Here is a 20,000-nt window from a genome sequence, read left to right as displayed (position 1 = left end):
TGCGAGCGGTGCGAGCGAGGGGAAAAAAGCACGCCAAAAGTCGTCAAAAGTGTGGGAGTATTTCAATAAACGGCCTAAGAAGAAACGCTACTTTTACTCCGCTACTTTTATCTACATTCAGCTCGCTACTCACTACTAATTTTTATCGATCTGTTAATGCACGCTTTGTTTGTTTTGGTCTGTCAGACAGACCTTCAAAGTGCTTGCCTTACTGGTGACGTTTCACTTCCTTCCACCAATCAGATGCAGTCACTGGTGACGTTGGACCAATCAAACAGAGCCAGGGGTCACATGACCTGACTGGCTCCGAGCTAACTTCGGGTGTTACCATTTAGTGGTCAATTGTACGGAATATGCACTGTACTGTGCAATCTACTAATAAAAGTTCCAATCAATCAATCAAAAGTGTGAAGGAAAAAAGACCCTTTTTTTATTTCAACCGTAAAGACTGACTGCACAGTTCCTGTCTTCACAATAAAAGTCCCGCTCCATCGCGCCTGCGCTTTCAAAATAAGAGTCTCCGAAAGCCAGCGCAAACAAGCTAGCAAGCTACGGAGTTTGCCGCCAATGTATTTCTTGTAAAGGGTATAAAAACGAATATGGAAGCTGGACAAATAAGATGCCAAATAACAACCACTTTCATGTGGTATTAGACGGAAAGGAGGAACTTTTTTTCTCCTCCATTTGAAAAAGTGGACGTTACCAGCACTACTTCCTGATTACAATCAATGCAAGTCATCAGAATCAGGTAATACACCAACTTATATTCTTGTCTTCATGAAAGAAAGGAATCTATATGTTAAACATGCATGTATATTCATTAAAACACCTTTAACATGTAAACAAAAACGGCAAAATAAATAAATATAAATTATATACTGTATATATCAATGTATGTATATATATATATATATATATATATATATATATATATATATATATATATATATATATGTGTGTGTGTGTGTGTATATATATATACACATATATATATATGATATGTGTGTGTATGTTACTCAGTACTTGAGTAGTTTTTTCACAACATCCTTTTTACTTTTACTCAAGTAAATATTTGGGTGACTACTCCTTACTTTTACTTGAGTAATAAATCTCTAAAGTAACAGTACTCTTACTTGAGTACAATTTCTGGCTACTCTACCCACCTCTGCTAATGATGTTGTTGTATGCACACTGTGTCGAGCGGAAATGGCCTATCATAGCAGCACAACGGCAGCGTTCTTGCCATCACCATCAACTAGTCAATCGTCCGCGTGAGTATACGTTGTCATCATTACACAAAAACATGAATGTGTCATTTGTATCTGCGTTGTAAATTCATAAACTAAAGCACCGTTTCGCTCTGAGAGGAGCCGTTTGGCGTGCCTGTTCAGTGTTTACAAAGACGCGCTCCTCTTTAACGCTAACGTTAATTAGTTGTGCAAATACCTTTTACAACATTAACAATTACGTATACTATGTACAAACGAACAATTAACTTTCACTTTAATCATACTATCATTGTTGTGTTATTAAGCAAAATAAGCAAAAGTTTTACTTTTGTTGAAATGTTTACACTGTTGTTACAGAATATTTCGTTTTGCACTTTTTTGTATTGGATGTTTATCTTTATTTTTGCACATTTTAGCAAATAAGCAATACTTTTACTTTTGTTGAAATGTTTACACTGTTGTTACAGAATATTTCCGTTTTGCACTTTTTTGTATTGGATGTTTATCTTTATTTTTGCACATTTTAGCAAATAAGCAATACTTTTACTTTTGTTGAAATGTTTACACTGTTGTTACAGAATATTTCCGTTTTGCACTTTTTTGAATTGGATGTTTATCTTTATTTTTGCACATTTTAAAGCAAAATAAGCAATACTTTTACTTTTTAAATGCTTATACTATTGCAGAATATTAAGATTTGCACTGGATGTTTACTTTTATATTTGCACATTAAAAGCAAATAAGCTACTTTTAATTTTGTTAAATGTTAAAAGTTTTAAATGTTTACATTGTTACAGAATATTTTGTCATGTTGTTGTCAATGTTGACTGAGTGGCCATACTTTTTTTTTTGTAAATAAAAGTCATGCCTTTTGAAAAAACTGGCCTACATTTATTTTTTCCTCTTCATTTTAAATTAAAAAAAAATCGGTAAAAGGAAAAATAATCTATGGATTAATCGAAAAAATAATCTATAGATTAACCGATTAATCGAAAAAAATAATCTATAGATTAATCGATAGAAAAATAATCGTTAGCTGCAGCCTTAGTTGGATGTGATAAAAATACAAGTTGGATGTGATAAAAAATACAAGTTGGATGTGATAAAAAGACAAGTTGGATGTGATAAAAAGACAAGTTGGATGTGACAAGATGGACGTGAGAAGATGTTGGACGTGACAAGTTGGGCATGAGAAGATGTTGGACGTGAGAAGATGGATGTGAGAAGATGTTGGACGTGACAAGTTGGACGTGAGAAGATGTTGGATGTGAGAAGATGGATGTGAGAAGATGTTGGATGTGAGAAGATGTTGTACGTGAGAAGATGTTGGACGTGAGAAGATGTTGGACGTGAGAAGATGTTGGACGTGAGAAGATGTTGGACGTGACAAGTTGTACGTGAGAAGATGTTGGATGTGAGAAGATGGATGTGAGAAGATATTGGACGTGACAAGTTGGGCGTGAGAAGATGTTGGACGTGAGAAGATGGATGTGAGAAGATGTTGGATGTGAGAAGATGTTGGACGTGAGAAGATGGATGTGAGAAGATGTTGGATGTGAGAAGATGTTGGACGTGAGAAGATGTTGGACGTGACAAGTTGTACGTGAGAAGATGTTGGATGTGAGAAGATGGATGTGAGAAGATATTGGACGTGACAAGTTGGGCGTGAGAAGATGTTGGACGTGAGAAGATGTTGGATGTGAGACAAGGATGTTGGATGTGAGGCGTAGATGTTGGACGTGAGAAGATGTTGGATGTGAGAAGATGTTGGATGTGATACGTAGATGTTGGATGTGAGAAGATGTTGGACGTGAGAAGATGTTGGATGTGAGAAGATGTTGGACGTGAGAAGATGTTGGACGTGAGAAGATGTTGGATGTGAGACGTAGATGTTGGATGTGAGGCGTAGATGACAGTAACTCACCCATCCTTCCTCTTGGCCTTGTAAACATGTCCGTATGTTCCTCGTCCTACTTTGCATCCTTCATATTCAAACAAATCTTCCACACGTTCTCGTTCTCCTGTCAGCTTGACTTTGAAGTCATAGTCCATCTTGTCTACTCAGCAGGTTAACTCAGCAGGTTAACTCAGCAGGTTAACTCAGCAGGCTAACTCAGCAGGCTAACACGCCACTTTACGGCTAACACTAATGCTTCTTAATATGTTCCTGGCCGGCACAGACCACCTCCACATGGGTCACTGCTGTTCGCCCGGGGGGGTGCAGGTGGTCCAGGTGGTCCAGGTGGTGTGCAGGTGGTCCAGGAGGTCCAGGTGTGACATCCAGGTGCACTTTAGTCCGTGCCGGTGTCTGCTCCTCACGGCCGCACTTCACTCTGACACCACGTCGTATTCCAGCGCAGCACTGTCGTAAAGTGTCGTAAAACAGAGCCCGGCTGCAAACAAACGTTGACGAGCGTCTTTATTATTGTCTTTATTATTATCTTTATTATTGTCTCTATTATTGTCTCTATTATTGTCTTTATTATTGTCTTTATTATTGTCTTTATTATTATCTTTATTATTGTCTCTATTATTGTCTCTATTATTGTCTTTATTATTGTCTTTATTATTGTCTTTATTATTATCTTTATTATTGTCTCTATTATTGTCTCTATTATTGTCTTTATTATTATCTTTATTATTGTCGCTATTATTGTCTCTATTATTGTCTTTATTATTGTCTTTATTATTATCTTTATTATTGTCTCTATTATTATCTTTATTATTGTCTCTATTATTGTCTCTATTATTGTCTTTATTATTGTCTTTATTATTATCTTTATTATTGTATTTATTATTATCTTTATTACTGTCTCTATTATTGTCTTTATTATTATCTTTATTATTGTCTTTATTATTATCTTTATTATTGTCTCTATTATTGTCTCTATTATTGTCTTTATTATTGTCTTTATTATTATCTTTATTATTGTATTTATTATTATCTTTATTACTGTCTCTATTATTGTCTCTATTATTGTCTCTATTATTGTCTTTATTATTGTCTTTATTATTATCTTTATTATTGTATTTATTATTATCTTTATTACTGTCTCTATTATTGTCTTTATTATTGTCTTTATTATTATCTTTATTATTGTCTCTATTATTGTCTCTATTATTGTCTTTATTATTGTTTCTATTATTGTCTTTATTATTGTCTCTATTATTGTCTTTATTATTGTCTTTATTATTGTCTTTATTATTATCTTTATTATTGTCTCTATTATTGTCTCTATTATTGTCTTTATTATTATCTTTATTATTGTCTCTATTATTGTCTTTATTATTGTCTTTATTATTGTCTTTATTATTATCTTTATTATTGTCTCTAGTATTATCTTTATTATTATCTTTATTATTGTCTTTATTATTATCTTTATTACTGTCTTTATTATTGTCTTTATTATTGTCTTTATTATTATCTTTATTATTGTCTCTGTTATTATCTTTATTATTATCTTTATTATTGTCTTTATTATTATCTTTATTACTGTCTCTATTATTGTCTTTATTATTGTCTTTATTATTGTCTCTATTATTGTCTTTATTGTTGTCTTTATTATTGTCTTTATTGTTGTCTCTATTATTGTCTTTATTATTGTCTTTATTGTTGTCTTTATTATTGAACAATAAAACACATATGCAACTATATGTCTTTATTATTCCATCCATCCATCCATCTTCTTCCGCTTATCCGAGGTCGGGTCGCGGGGGCAGCAGCCTAAGCAGGGAAGCCCAGACTTCCCTCTCCCCAGCCACTTGGTCCAGCTCCTCCCGGGGGATCCCGAGGCGTTCCCAGGCCAGCCGGTAGACATAGTCTTCCCAACGTGTCCTGGGTCTTCCCCGTGGCCTCCTACCGGTCGGACGTGCCCTAAACACCTCCCGAGGGAGGCGATCGGATGGCATCCTGACCAGATGCCCGAACCACCTCATCTGGCTCCTCTCCATGTCTTTATTATTGAACAATAAAACATATACAACATGCAACTATATGTCTTTATTATTGAACAATAGAACACATACAATACATGCAACTATGTCTTTATTATTGAACAATAGAACACATACAATACAGGCAACTATATACAAACAAATAATTGACATTCATTGAAACATACACAAGGTTGAGCATCAATATGTACATATTAACAACAAGGTACAGAAAGAGGGTTAGAGACGAGATAAGACAAAAAGAAACAACATAAAAATACACAACATTGGGCTTATATAAATCAAATTACATTCCTCCAGTATTGACAATCATTTAAGAGTTTTTTTTAAATTTTTTAACAATTTTCCAAGATCGTATTGATACGTGAAATCATTAATCCAAAGGGAAAATGTGGTTTCACCTTAAGAAAAAGACTTTTAAGTATAAACAATTCATCTTGCAACATAATAACCGGTATCAGCGGGCCGTCTCGCCAAAACTAATGTGTATATGGATATAATAATATGTATGTACAGTCCAAGTCTGCACGCATATAATAATATGTATGTACAGTCCAAGTCTGCATGCATATAATAATATGTATGTACAGTCCAAGTCTGCACGCATATAATAATATGTATGTACAGTCCAAGTCTGCATGCATATAATAATATGTATGTACAGTCCAAGTCTGCATGCATATAATAATATGTATGTACAGTCCAAGTCTGCATGCATATAATAATATGTATGTACAGTCCAAGTCTGCATGCATATAATAATATGTATGTACAGTCCAAGTCTGCATGCATAGGAGGAGTTCGGGGAAGCCATGGAAAACGACTTCCGGACGGCTTCGAAGCAATTCTGGACCACCATCCGCCGCCTCAGGAAGGGGAAGCAGTGCACTATCAACACCGTGTATGGTGAGGATGGTGTTCTGCTGACCTCGACTGCGGATGTTGTGGATCGGTGGAGGGAATACTTCGAAGACCTCCTCAATCCCACCAACACGTCTTCTTATGAGGAAGCAGTGCCTGGGGAGTCTGTGGTGGGCTCTCCTATTTCTGGGGCTGAGGTTGCTGAGGTAGTTAAAAAGCTCCTCGGTGGCAAGGCCCCAGGGGTAGATGAGATCCGCCCGGAGTTCCTTAAGGCTCTGGATGCTGTGGGGCTGTCTTGGTTGACAAGACTCTGCAGCATCGCGTGGACATCGGGGGCGGTACCTCTGGATTGGCAGACCGGGGTGGTGGTTCCTCTCTTTAAGAAGGGGAACCGGAGGGTGTGCTCTAACTATCGTGGGATCACACTCCTCAGCCTTCCCGGTAAGGTCTATTCAGGTGTACTGGAGAGGAGGCTACGCCGGATAGTCGAACCTCGGATTCAGGAGGAACAGTGTGGTTTTCGTCCTGGTCGTGGAACTGTGGACCAGCTCTATACTCTCGGCAGGGTCCTTGAGGGTGCATGGGAGTTTGCCCAACCAGTCTACATGTGTTTTGTGGACTTGGAGAAGGCATTCGACCGTGTCCCTCGGGAAGTCCTGTGGGGAGTGCTCGGAGAGTATGGGGTATCGGACTGTCTGATTGTGGCAGTCCACTCCCTGTATGATCAGTGTCAGAGCTTGGTCCGCATTGCCGGCAGTAAGTCGGACACGTTTCCAGTGAGGGTTGGACTCCGCCAAGGCTGCCCTTTGTCACCCATTCTGTTCATAACTTTTATGGACAGAATTTCTAGGCGCAGTCAAGGCGTTGAGGGGATCTGGTTTGGTGGCTGCAGGATTAGGTCTCTGCTTTTTGCAGATGATGTGGTCCTGATGGCTTCATCTGGCCAGGATCTTCAGCTCTCACTGGATCGGTTCGCAGCCGAGTGTGAAGCGACTGGGATGAGAATCAGCACCTCCAAGTCCGAGTCCATGGTTCTCGCTCGGAAAAGGGTGGAGTGCCATCTCCGCGTTGGGGAGGAGATCTTGCCCCAAGTGGAGGAGTTCAAGTACCTCGGAGTCTTGTTCACGAGTGGGGGAAGAGTGGATGGTGAGATCGACAGGCGGATCGGTGCGGCGTCTTCAGTAATGCGGACGCTGTATCGATCCGTTGTGGTGAAGAAGGAGCTGAGCCGGAAGGCAAAGCTCTCAATTTACCGGTCGATCTACGTTCCCATCCTCACCTATGGTCATGAGCTTTGGGTTATGACCGAAAGGACAAGATCACGGGTACAAGCGGCCGAAATGAGTTTCCTCCGCCGGGTGGCGGGGCTCTCCCTTAGAGATAGGGTGAGAAGCTCTGCCATCCGGGGGGAGCTCAAAGTAAAGCCGCTGCTCCTCCACATCGAGAGGAGCCAGATGAGGTGGTTCGGGCATCTGGTCAGGATGCCACCCGAACGCCTCCCTAGGGAGGTGTTTAGGGCACGTCCGACCGGTAGGAGGCCGCGGGGAAGACCCAGGACACGTTGGGAAGACTATGTCTCCCGGCTGGCCTGGGAACGCCTCGGGATCCCCCGGGAGGAGCTGGACGAAGTGGCTGGGGAGAGGGAAGTCTGGGCTTCCCTGCTTAGGCTGCTGCCCCCGCGACCCGACCTCGGATAAGCGGAAGAAGATGGATGGATGGATGGATATGTACAGTCCAAGGCTGCATGCATTTAGATTTTGTGACGACGAGTCGGTTATAAAATGGAAGTATTTAGCACTGTAATTGTTCAACACAATCCACACTGTAACATTAGCCTGTTTGTTTGTTTAATTGACTAATGAAATGTGTTATTTGTCTTAGACAGGAACTAAGCCAAGCCCATGTGTGTGTGTCCACACGGACCCTTGAGGCGTGACGCCACTGGGCCCATCTTGGGAAGAGAGAAGGGGGAAGTGTGTTTCCACCCGGAGCCTTTCTGCGTGACGCCACTGGTCCCATCTTGGAAGCGAGAAGAAGGAATAATCCTCCATATTCCAGCTGCTCTAGCGGGTACTTCATGTGTTGTGTCATCTCTTCTGCGTCCACTCTGCTGCTGGCCCGTGTCCGCCTTACATGTTGCCTGAGTGTTGCAAGTCTTTATGTGACGTCTATGTCGCACATTATTCCGCTAACTGCTCGCTATTCGCTCTCGTCACTTGCGCTAAGCAGCTAGCCTCGGCTAGCAAGTAAGACGCTGCGCGTCGTAAAAAGCTGCTCGGTGTCGACTAAAGCGGGTGTAAATGTGGCGGCCGCCACGACACATTCCACCAACGTCATGGTTGCTTAACGCTTCTTTTAAAAGCCAATTCTTTTGTCTTTGCCTGGTTTGCATGGCTTTTTGCCTTTGTCCCGCCCCCGCCCGGCCGCCATTGGACACTTTGCCCGTCGCTCATTTCTTGGCGGCCGTTGATTGGCTGCTGCCGTCGAGAACAGCTGCCTTCAACGTGGCCTTGTCAAAACAGGCCAGTGTCGAATAAAACCACCAAGCACGACGAAGACGTCAATGTGAGGACGACTTGACGTCCTTGTGATGTTTTACAGTCCGCTGGCGTTGCTTTTCCAGGGGAAATGGATGGTCTATTTATAGTTCTGGCAATGTGTCCGTGAGTATTCATCAAACTTGTGAGATTAACGATGGACAATTGTCTGTTGGCCAGCACTGTTTATGGCCATGGATCCTCCTGGAAGACAGGCGGAGCGTCTTCGAAGGGAGGAGGCCTACTATCACTTCATCAATGAGCTGAGCGAGGACGAGTATCGACTCATGAGGGACAGCAACCTGCTGGGGACCCCCGGTGAGGAGGAAGGCCGTCCTATCAACAAACCATACCTCCTTTGCTCCTCTTCTGACCTCCACTTCAACTTTCAGGGGAGGTGACCGCCGAGGAGCTCCAGCAGCGTCTCGACGGCGCAAAGGAGCGCGAGTCGTCTCAGCCCGGCAGCGAGCGGCGCTTGCCTGCCGCTGAGCCGCTGGCACAGCAGGGCGGCAGCGGAGAGGAGAGGGGGCCCGCGGGGAGACAAGCAGCAGGTAGAAGATCCGCTTTTTATTGCTTCAGCAGATACACATATGCTCGCAGTATTAAATATACCGTATTTTTCCGACTATAAGTGGCAGTTTTTTTCATAGTTTGGCCGGGGGTGCCACTTACACTCAGGAGCAACTTATGTGTGAAATTGTTAACACATTAGCGTAAAATATCATATAATATAATTTATCTCATTCACGTAAGAGACTAGACGTATAAGATTTCATGGGATTTAGTGATTAGGAGTGACAGATTGTTTGGTAAACGTATAGCATGTTCTATATGTTATAGTTACCGTATTTTCCGCACTATAAGGCGCACCGGATTATTAGCCGCACCTTCTATGAATTACATATTTCATAATTTTGTCCACCAATAAGCCGCCCCGGACTATAAGCCGCGCCTACGTTGCGCTAAAGTGAATGTCAAAAAAACGCTGCGCTAAAGTGAATGTCAAAAAAACAGTCAGATAGTTCAGTCAAACTTTAATAATATATTGAAAACCAGCGTTCTAACAACTCTGTCCCAAAATGTACGCAAATGTGCAATCACAAACATAGTAAAATTCAAAATGGTGTAGAGCAATAGTAACATAATGTTGCTCGAACGTTAATGTCACAACACACAAAATAAACATAGCGCTCACCTTCTGAAGTTATTCTTCATTCGTAAATCCTTCGAATTCTTCGTCTTCGGTGTCCGAATTGAAAAGTTGCGCAAGCGTGGTATCCAAAATGGCCGGTTCCGTCTCGTAGAAGTCATCGGGAGTCAGTGTCGCTGTTGTTCTGTGAATCCTGCCTTCCGGAAAGCTCGGACCACAGTTGTGACCGAAATATCTGCCCAGGCATTTACGATCCACTGGCAAATGTTGGCGTATGTCGTCCGAGGCTGTCTGCCCGTCTTAGTGAAGGTGTGTTCGCCTTCGGAGCTGTGTGAAAAAAGCCACCCGGCCTCTTCGCGTAAACTTCCCTTAACCACTCGCTCATCTTTTCTTCATCCATCCATCCCTTCGAGTTAGCTTTTATGATGACGCCGGCTGGAAAGGTCTCTTTTGGCAAGGTCTTCCTTTTGAATATCACCATGGGTGGAAGTTAGCATGGCAAGCTAGAACCACAGTGAAGGATGACTTCTCATTCCCTGTGGAGCGAATATTCACCGTACGTGCTCCCGTTCCACAGTGCGGTTCAGTTGCTGTGAAATACGGTAGTAATCCGTGTGCGGATGGAGAGATTGCGTCTTTTTATGAACCGGATCGCTTAGTAGGAGCCATTTTGTGGTCTTTACAGATGTAAACAGGAAATGAAACGTACGGTGATATCCGCGCGTTTTTTCTTCTTCTTCCGGGGGCGGGTAGAAGAAGAAGCGCTTCCTGTTCTATGGGGGCGGATGCTTTCCTTGGCGGTTGCTTGCGTAGAAGAAGAAGCGCTTCCTGTTCTACCGGGAAAAAAGATGGCGGCTGTTTACCGAAGTTGCGAGATCGAAACTTTATGAAAATGAATCGTAATAAAGCGCACCGGGTTATAAGGCGCACTGTCAGCTTTTGAGAACATTTGTGGTTTTTAGGTGCGCCTTATAGTGCGGAAAATACGGTATTTGAATGACTCTTACCATAATATGTTGCGTTAACATACCAGTTGGCAGTGTTGGGACTCACGCGTTACAAAGTAACGCGTTACTACAACGACGTTACTATCGGCGGTAACTAGTAATCTAACGCGTTATTTTTTATATTCAGTAACTCAGTTACCGTTACTACATGATGCGTTACTGCGTTATTTTGCGTTATTTTTTATGTAGTATCGGCTAGAAACTGAGAAGATCTGAGTGTTGCAGCGCTGCTGAAGAGGCGACAAAAAAGAGGCGCGCCGCGTGCTGTCTGTGTGTACATGTGTGTGTGTGTGTGTGTGTGGGAGGGGGCGTGTCTGTGTCTACTATCAAGACGTCATGGCGAACCCCGAAGCCGAGTTTCTTAAAATGGAGATATTTTCAGTACGTTTCTTTTATCGACCACAAAGAAAATAACATTTTAGTTGAATGTAAGTTTCAAATATGCTGAAACAGCTACAAAAACAACATGCTTCGACGAAGCTAGTAAAGAGACACACACTTCACCTCCACCTCCAACAGCGGCTGGATTTTAATGAGGCACTGCACACTGAAGGTACACACACTCTGTCAATTCTCTTATATACAGGTAAAAGCCAGTAAATTAGAATATTTTGAAAAACTTGATTTATTTCAGTAATTGCATTCAAAAGGTGTAACTTGTACATTATATTTATTCATTGCACACAGACTGATGCATTCAAATGTTTATTTCATTTAATTTTGATGATTTGAAGTGGCAACAAATGAAAATCCAAAATTCCGTGCGTCACAAAATTAGAATATTACTTAAGGCTAATACAAAAAAGGGATTTTTAGAAATGTTGGCCCACTGAAAAGTATGAAAATGAAAAATATGAGCATGTACAATACTCAATACTTGGTTGGAGCTCCTTTTGCCTCAATTACTGCGTTAATGCGGCGTGGCATGGAGTCGATGAGTTTCTGGCACTGCTCAGGTGTTATGAGAGCCCAGGTTGCTCTGATAGTGGCCTTCAACTCTTCTGCGTTTTTGGGTCTGGCATTCTGCATCTTCCTTTTCACAATACCCCACAGTTTTTCTATGGGGCTAAGGTCAGGGGAGTTGGCGGGCCAATTTAGAACAGAAATACCATGGTCCGTAAACCAGGCACGGGTAGATTTTGCGCTGTGTGCAGGCGCCAAGTCCTGTTGGAACTTGAAATCTCCATCTCCATAGAGCAGGTCAGCAGCAGGAAGCATGAAGTGCTCTAAAACTTGCTGGTAGACGGCTGCGTTGACCCCGGATCTCAGGAAACAGAGTGGACCGACACCAGCAGATGACATGGCACCCCAAACCATCACTGATGGTGGAAACTTTACACTAGACTTCAGGCAACGTGGATCCTGTGCCTCTCCTGTCTTCCTCCAGACTCTGGGACCTCGATTTCCAAAGGAAATGCAAAATTTGCTTTCGTCAGAAAACATGACTTTGGACCACTCAGCAGCAGTCCAGCTGGTGTCGGTCCACTCTGTTTCCTGAGATCCAGGGTCAACGCAGCCGTCTACCAGCAAGTTTTAGAGCACTTCATGCTTCCTGCTGCTGACCTGCTCTATGGAGATGGAGATTTCAAGTTCCAACAGGACTTGGCGCCTGCACACAGCGCAAAATCTACCCGTGCCTGGTTTACGGACCATGGTATTTCTGTTCTAAATTGGCCCGCCAACTCCCCTGACCTTAGCCCCATAGAAAATCTGTGGGGTATTGTGAAAAGGAAGATGCAGAATGCCAGACCCAAAAACGCAGAAGAGTTGAAGGCCACTATCAGAGCAACCTGGGCTCTCATAACACCTGAGCAGTGCCAGAAACTCATCCACTCCATGCCACGCCGCATTAACGCAGTAATTGAGGCAAAAGGAGCTCCAACCAAGTATTGAGTATTGTACATGCTCATATTTTTCATTTTCATACTTTTCAGTTGGCCAACATTTCTAAAAATCCCTTTTTTGTATTAGCCTTAAGTAATATTCTAATTTTGTGACACACGGAATTTTGGATTTTCATTTGTTGCCACTTCAAATCATCAAAATTAAATGAAATAAACATTTGAATGCATCAGTCTGTGTGCAATGAATAAATATAATGTACAAGTTACACCTTTTGAATGCAATTACTGAAATAAATCAAGTTTTTCAAAATATTCTAATTTACTGGCTTTTACCTGTACATTATATAACCAGTGCTCAGGATCAACCTTCCCTCAATTGTGCACACAAATATATACCACGCACAACATCAAATAACAATTATCAATGTAACTGACGACGGCAACAGAGAAAAGAGTTTTTTCCTCATCACTGTTCAATGAGTGTAACGTCTGTCCAGACGCTGTGATGAGGTCATGACTTCCATCCATCACTTTATGGAGCAAAACGCTTTCTAAACACACCACCAAAACATGGGTCAAAAAGTTTCTATGCAGCAAAACGACTCATTTTCTGCCATACGAAGCAAACTAAAAGCAACTTTGTCAGCCGCTCGCTCTTCCTCACCTACACATGAGGCACCTGGCCAGTGGTGCGTTTACAGACACACAAAAAGTCGGCCAACTCCAACACCAGTACTCTTGTTTTGTTCTGTATATTGTACAGTTCTTTTAACATTGTTTTATATATTGTACAGGATTGCTTGTTTTTATTGGATAGTCTGCTTATTATCATTTTAATTTTTTATCTTTATTACTTATGTGATTTATTTTTATTCCATATTTGTGTCCACTACCACACCTTAAGTTGGAGTCCTTAATCTCGTTATATGCAAATATAATGACAATAAAGTCCATTCTATTCTATTCTATTCATGTGTAATTCCAGGTGGTTACACCATGATTTACCAATCAAATGTGTGCTTATTCTCCTGTCATTTATTAGGAATCTTAATTTATAAATATTAATCATGAAACGCTGTTATTATATTAAAGAAATACTAATAAAAAGATATATTTTACAAACAGAAAGTTACAGGAATGTACACGTGATCCCATGTTTACATCTCATTGTGCAACATGTGAATGTTTTAATCTGAAAGTTGTACAAATGATTTCTAAAGCAGGACCCCCACCCAGACCTACAATACTAGTACACAGCTCATGAAAAATAACATTTGTTGTTATTGTAAGTGGCCAATAACACTTATTAGAAAATAATGTTATGGAAATGACTGCGGTTATTTGATTATAATAATAAGGTATTTAGTCAGATTTGGGACAGGTGTGGCCACAGTGCATGTGCACGTCTGACGTCGCTCACATGTGCTCCACTGAATGCTCAAGGAGTTTTTGCGTTTGCTCACGCACATGGAAAATTAGGGGGAACATTGTTTGGGGGTATCCATAATACGCTGATAGGGAGAAGTTTTTATTTACACGATGAGTCGGGCGTGCGTGTCTTGACCTCCGCGGCGGAGGCTTCGCCGAACCCCTGAGGCCAACTCACCGAACCCCTAAGGTTCGATCGAACCCAGGTTAAGAACCACTGTCTTAGACACACCTACCGTATTTTCCGCACCATAAGCCGCCCTGGGTTATAAGCCGCGCCTTCAATGAACGGCATATTTCAAAACTTTGTCCACCTATAAGCCGCCCCGTGTTATAAGCCGCATCTAACTGCGCTAAAGGGAATGTCAAAAAAACAGTCAGATAGGTCAGTCAAACTTTAATAATATATTAAAAACCAGCGTGATGTGGGCGCGCATGGAGTCGTATATCAACATGGACGGAGCTGCGTGAAAAAAGCCACCCGGCCTCTTCGCGTAAACTTCCCTTAACCACTCGCTCACCTTTTCTTCATCCATCCATCCCTTCGAGTTAGCTTTTATGATGACGCCGGCTGGAAAGGTCTCTTTTGGCAAGGTCTTCCTTTTGAATATCACCATGGGTGGAAGTTTCTGGCCATTAGCATGGCAAGCTAGAACCACAGTGAAGGATGACTTCTCATTCCCTGTGGTGCGAATATTCACCGTACGTGCTCCCGTTGTATCCACAGTGCGGTTCACAGGAATATCAAAAGTCAGTGGAACCTCGTCCATGTTGATAATGTTCTCTGGCCGGATCTTTTTTTCAGCTATCTTGTTTTTACAATATGCACGGAAAGTAGCCAGCTTTTCTTGAAAGTCTTTAGGCAGTTGCTGTGAAATAGTAGTCCGTGTGCGGATGGAGAGATTGCGTCTTTTCATGAACCGGAAACCTGTCGCTTAGTAGGAGCCATTTTGTGGTCTTTACAGATGTAAACACACAAAGGAAATGAAACGTACGGTAATATCCGCGCGCTTTTTCTTCTTCTACGCGGGCGGGTGGTTGCTTACAGTAGAAGAAGAAGTGCTTCCTGTTCTATGGGGGCGGGTGCTTACCTTGGCGGTTGCTTGCGTAGAAGAAGAAGCACTTCCTCTTCTACGGGGAAAAAAGATGGCGGCTGTTTACCGTAGTTGCGAGACCGAAACTTTATGAAAATGAATCTTAATATTAATCCATATATAAAGCGCACCGGGTTATAAGCCGCACTGTCAGCTTTTGAGTAAATTTGTGGTTTTTAGGTGCGGCTAATAGTGCGGAAAATACGGTAATAAATGTTTTTGTTGCTTCTAAATGAAACATTAGTGCTGCAAAAAACATTTAGTTTGCTAAAAAATAATGTTAAATAACTTTATTCATGTTTAGCAAAGGAATATCACCTCCCAATAATGGCTATAGGGAAACGTATCGGTGATGATTGAGTTTTTGAACATGTTCCTTGCAGGGGCCCTGGGAGAGCCAGAGACCTCCAACGGAGACTCCTTACTGGAGTGGCTCAACACCTTCAGGCGCACTGGCAACGCCACCCGCAGCGGGCAGAGCGGCAACCAGACATGGCGCGCTGTCAGCCGGACCAACCCCAACAGCGGGGAGTTCCGCTTCAGCCTGGAGATCAACATCAACCACGACCACCCTGAAGCGGGGGAGCACGCTGACACTTTGGACTCCGCCGAGCAACATCCCGCCGCCGCCGCCGCTCCCAGCGCAGCGTCCCAGCGACTTACTGCGTTTAGCGCGCCTCGGCCGGCTCCTTACCCCTCCCCCCGACCCGCCCTCAGCAGGAGGATGCAGCCGCGCCGCACACGCAGCAGCACACTTCCTGTCAGACCGCCTGCACTTGTGGCTTCTCCGCCTCCCACTCTACATCCATCAGCACCTTCTCCGCACGGAGCCCCTGATGCGGGCCTGGCGCAGGGCCGCGATGACGTGACCTTATCTCTGGACTGTCCCCGGGTGTCGCCGCAGTCCGGCGCCGAGGCCCCCGCCACGGAGCAAGACTCCCGCAGGACTCGAACACGAGGACGTTCACGCAGGGCCGTGTCACGGCGCAGTCGTTCCCCCCTGCACAGGAGCCCCGTCACCACGTCGACGTCCACATCAAGCGTCCGCATCGTCAACATCGCAAGCGGCGCCGGATCCGTCTCCGTGGAGACCGCGGCAGAACCCGCGGCGGAAACGGAGCCGGCTGGCGAGCGTGAGAACGAATCCCATTCCAGCGCGTCGGGAGCTTCCTCCGTCCGCCGGCACCCGACCATCATGTTGGACCTGCAGGTGAGAAGGATTCGACCCGGAGAAAACCGAGACCGGGACAGCATCGCTAGCAGGACTCGCTCTCGAGCCCGGGTGGCTGAGAACACGGTGACGTTTGAAAGCGACAGCGGCGGGTTCAGGCGCACCATCTCCAGGTCGGAGCGGGCGGGGATCCGCACCTACGTCAGCACCATCCGCATCCCGCTGCGGCGCATCAGCGAGACCGGCCTGGGGGAGCCCAACTCCACCGCGCTGCGCTCCATCCTGCGGCAGATCATGACCGGCTTCGGAGAGCTGAGCTCGCTCATGGAGACGGAGGCGGAGTCTGAGAGCGTGGCCCCGAGTCACATGGACGTCAGCGTGACCAACAGCGGCGCCACTCACGAGAACGCCTCCGTCCAGGTGGGCCCGGGCGGGCTGGACCCCGAGAGGGTGGGGCCGGCGGGGGCTGAGGAGGAGCAGGAGGGCCAGGCCAGGCTTGGGGGGGGCCAGGTGAGCGCCCCCACCAGCAGAGACACCAACAACCTGGTGGAGAACGGCACCCTGCCCATCCTGCGGCTGGCGCAGTTCTTCCTGTTGAACGACGAAGAGGACGACGAGCACCCTCGCGGTCTGACCAAGGAGCAGATCGACCATCTGGCCACGCGCTCCTACGGCCAGGCCAGCCTGGAGGGCGAGGCGGGGCGCGCCTGCAGCGTGTGCATCAACGAGTACGCCCAGGGCAACAAGCTGCGCCGCCTGCCGTGTTCGCACGAGTTCCACATCCACTGCATCGACCGCTGGCTGTCGGAGAACAACACCTGTCCCATCTGCAGGCAGCCCGTCCTGGCGCCGCGCCGCGACTGACGCACACACCTGTCCAGTGTGAAGGTGCACTGGGATAGGCTCCAGCCACCCCAGTAGATTTATGCTGCTTTAACATCTGCTTTTGAAGAATCCTCCATCAAGTCTTTTATTGGGCGCCAAACAATCATCCACTTCAAGTCCACTACTTTTTCAGACATGACTGGAGTGTAAATACTTGGACAGGACAGCAAACGCTGGTGTGATGTCTCTGAGGTGAGTCCTCACACTCGACACCTGCCATCATCAGGAAGTGAGAGACGTGCAATACATGTATTCATATTTGACCAGCATGTTGGATGCACAGGAACTATGAAGGACATGAATGTGTGTTGTGTTCCATCCTTTCCAGCCCTCTGCTCCTTCACACAATAAAACACTTGGTCTGATGACGTCACTCTCTTACTATTCTTCCAAATGGCAGTGGCCGTGTCGTGAAGCAATAAAGGCACATACAGCTACCTCGGGGGAAAGTAGATTTTGCCCTTCAAAGTAAAAGCTTCGACAATCTTTACCCTTGCAAGTAAAAGCTTCTACGGTTTGTATCTTTTGATGAAGGAATTGTTGTTCACGTTGTGTGGTATTTTCTCAATGAGGAAGAAATCCCACAAAGGCTGTAACAAAGAAAATCAGCTTACGCATGGCGACAGAGTGTCTTATTTTGAAATGCGAAAGCGCGGCGGAACTAGCTTGCGAAGCTAACGCGGTAGATGTTTTGCGATCCTCCAAATCCTCTTACTGCAATTCCTCTACTGTACCTCCACTACTGTACTTCCTTTACTGTACCTCCAGTATTGTACCTCCTTTACTGTACCTCCAGTATTGTACCTCCCCTGGTGTACCTCCCCTGGTGTGCCCCAGCAGCGCCTCCATGATGACGTGAGGATGTGCGGCTGCAGGGCGACATGTATTTCAACCGCAGGGCCAAGAAGATCCACAGCGAAGGAGGTAAGATGTTCACATGGGAGCATCTTTATGGATAAACATCAACATGGCACACACTTGTCTTCTTAGCTGGGACATGAAGATCATCTTCACACATTAACTTGTTCTTTGCAGACTACACCACGTGACACCAGCCTCTGACGTCACCCTCTAATTCTAGTCACAGCTTTAACACACCTGACACTAATTGTTCTGTACGTGTCGTTTCCTTCTAGTGATGACTACTAACTACACCTAGTTGTTTCCTTCTAGTGATGACTACTAAGTACACCTAGTTGTTTCCTTCTAGTGATGACTACTAAGTACACTTAGTTGTTTCCTTCTAGTGATGACTACTAAGTACACTTAGTTGTTTCCCTCTAGTGATGACTACTAAGTACACTTAGTTGTTTCCTTCTAGTGATGACTACTAAGTACACCTAGTTGTTTCCTTCTAGTGATGACTACTAAGTACACCTAGTTGTTTCCTTCTAGTGATGACTACTAAGTACACTTAGTTGTTTCCTTCTAGTGATGACTTAGTTGTTTCCTTCTAGTGATGACTACTAAGTACACTTAGTTGTTTCCTTCTAGTGATGACTACTAAGTACACTTAGTTGTTTCCTTCTAGTGATGACTACTAAGTACACTTAGTTGTTTCCTTCTAGTGATGACTTAGTTGTTTCCTTCTAGTGATGACTACTAAGTACACCTAGTTGTTTCCTTCTAGTGATGACTACTAAGTACACTTAGTTGTTTCCTTCTAGTGATGACTACTAAGTACACTTAGTTGTTTCCCTCTAGTGATGACTACTAAGTACACTTAGTTGTTTCCTTCTAGTGATGACTACTAAGTACACCTAGTTGTTTCCTTCTAGTGATGACTACTAAGTACACCTAGTTGTTTCCTTCTAGTGATGACTACTAAGTACACTTAGTTGTTTCCTTCTAGTGATGACTTAGTTGTTTCCTTCTAGTGATGACTACTAAGTACACTTAGTTGTTTCCTTCTAGTGATGACTACTAAGTACACTTAGTTGTTTCCTTCTAGTGATGACTACTAAGTACACTTAGTTGTTTCCTTCTAGTGATGACTACTAAGTACACTTAGTTGTTTCCTTCTAGTGATGACTACTAACTACACTTAGTTGTTTCCTTCTAGTGATGACTACTAAGTACACCTAGTTGTTTCCTTCTAGTGATGACTACTAAGTACACTTAGTTGTTTCCTTCTAGTGATGACTTAGTTGTTTCCTTCTAGTGATGACTACTAAGTACACTTAGTTGTTTCCTTCTAGTGATGACTACTAAGTACACTTAGTTGTTTCCTTCTAGTGATGACTACTAAGTACACCTAGTTGTTTCCTTCTAGTGACGACTACTAAGTACACTTGGTTGTTTCCTTCTAGTGATGACTACTAAGTACACTTAGTTGTTTCCTTCTAGTGATGACTACTAAGTACACCTACTTGTTTCCTTCTAGTGATGACTACTAAGTACACTTAGTTGTTTCCTTCTAGTGATGACTACTAAGTACACCTAGTTGTTTTCTTCTAGTGATGACTACTAAGTACACTTAGTTGTTTCCTTCTAGTGATGACTACTAAGTACACCTAGTTGTTTCCTTCTAGTGATGACTACTAAGTACACTTAGTTGTTTCCTTCTAGTGATGACTACTAAGTACACCTAGTTGTTTTCTTCTAGTGATGACTACTAAGTACACTTAGTTGTTTCCTTCTAGTGATGACTACTAAGTACACTTAGTTGTTTCCTTCTAGTGATGACTACTAAGTACACTTAATTGTTTCCTTCTAGTGATGACTACTAAGTACACCTAGTTGTTTCCTTCTAGTGATGACTACTAACTACACCAAGTTGTTTCCTTCTAGTGATGACTACTAAGTACACCTAGTTGTTTCCTTCTAGTGATGACTACTAA

The 20,000-nt window shown here is 43.7% G+C and overlaps 3 protein-coding genes across 8 annotated transcripts in view; 2 read left to right on the top strand and 1 right to left on the bottom strand.

Annotated features, from left to right (window-relative positions):
• cdk8 (cyclin dependent kinase 8) overlaps positions 1 to 3,595 on the bottom strand; it is a 33,471-nt gene extending 29,876 nt beyond the window's left edge. For both annotated transcript variants that reach the window (XM_072913414.1, XM_061964813.2), the window contains exon 1: positions 3,154 to 3,595. In XM_072913414.1, the coding sequence (XP_072769515.1) occupies positions 3,154 to 3,281 (128 nt within the window). In that variant the 5' untranslated portion in view covers positions 3,282 to 3,595. The remainder of the gene's footprint in view (positions 1 to 3,153) is intronic.
• Positions 3,596 to 7,973: 4,378 nt separating this feature from the next.
• rnf6 (ring finger protein (C3H2C3 type) 6) lies at positions 7,974 to 17,525 on the top strand. 2 transcript variants are annotated; one of them, XM_061965990.2, is made up of 4 exons: positions 7,974 to 8,114; positions 8,762 to 8,899; positions 8,974 to 9,132; positions 15,488 to 17,525. In XM_061965990.2, the coding sequence occupies exons 2-4, from the start codon at positions 8,770 to 8,772 to the stop codon at positions 17,137 to 17,139; spliced, it is 1,941 nt and encodes a 646-aa protein (XP_061821974.1). In that variant the 5' UTR covers positions 7,974 to 8,114; positions 8,762 to 8,769; the 3' UTR covers positions 17,140 to 17,525. The 2 variants fall into 2 exon arrangements, with proteins under 2 accessions (XP_061821974.1, XP_072769539.1); XM_072913438.1 differs by lacking the exon at positions 7,974 to 8,114 and adding an exon at positions 8,156 to 8,609.
• A 17-nt stretch (positions 17,526 to 17,542) lies between these two features.
• atp8a2 (ATPase phospholipid transporting 8A2) overlaps positions 17,543 to 20,000 on the top strand; it is a 117,110-nt gene continuing 114,652 nt past the window's right edge. The window contains exons 1-2 of one of the 4 annotated variants that reach the window (XM_072913432.1): positions 17,543 to 17,678; positions 17,957 to 18,084. In XM_072913432.1, coding sequence (XP_072769533.1) covers positions 18,042 to 18,084 — 43 coding nt within the window. In that variant the 5' untranslated portion in view covers positions 17,543 to 17,678; positions 17,957 to 18,041. The other 3 variants (XM_072913434.1, XM_072913433.1, XM_072913437.1) reach the window with 3 other exon arrangements.

This window comes from Nerophis lumbriciformis, linkage group LG07, assembly GCF_033978685.3.
Source record: "Nerophis lumbriciformis linkage group LG07, RoL_Nlum_v2.1, whole genome shotgun sequence".
NCBI lineage: Eukaryota > Metazoa > Chordata > Actinopteri > Syngnathiformes > Syngnathidae > Nerophis > Nerophis lumbriciformis.
Note: the sequence above shows the minus strand (reverse complement) of the source record. Positions and strands in the feature narration are given on the sequence as shown.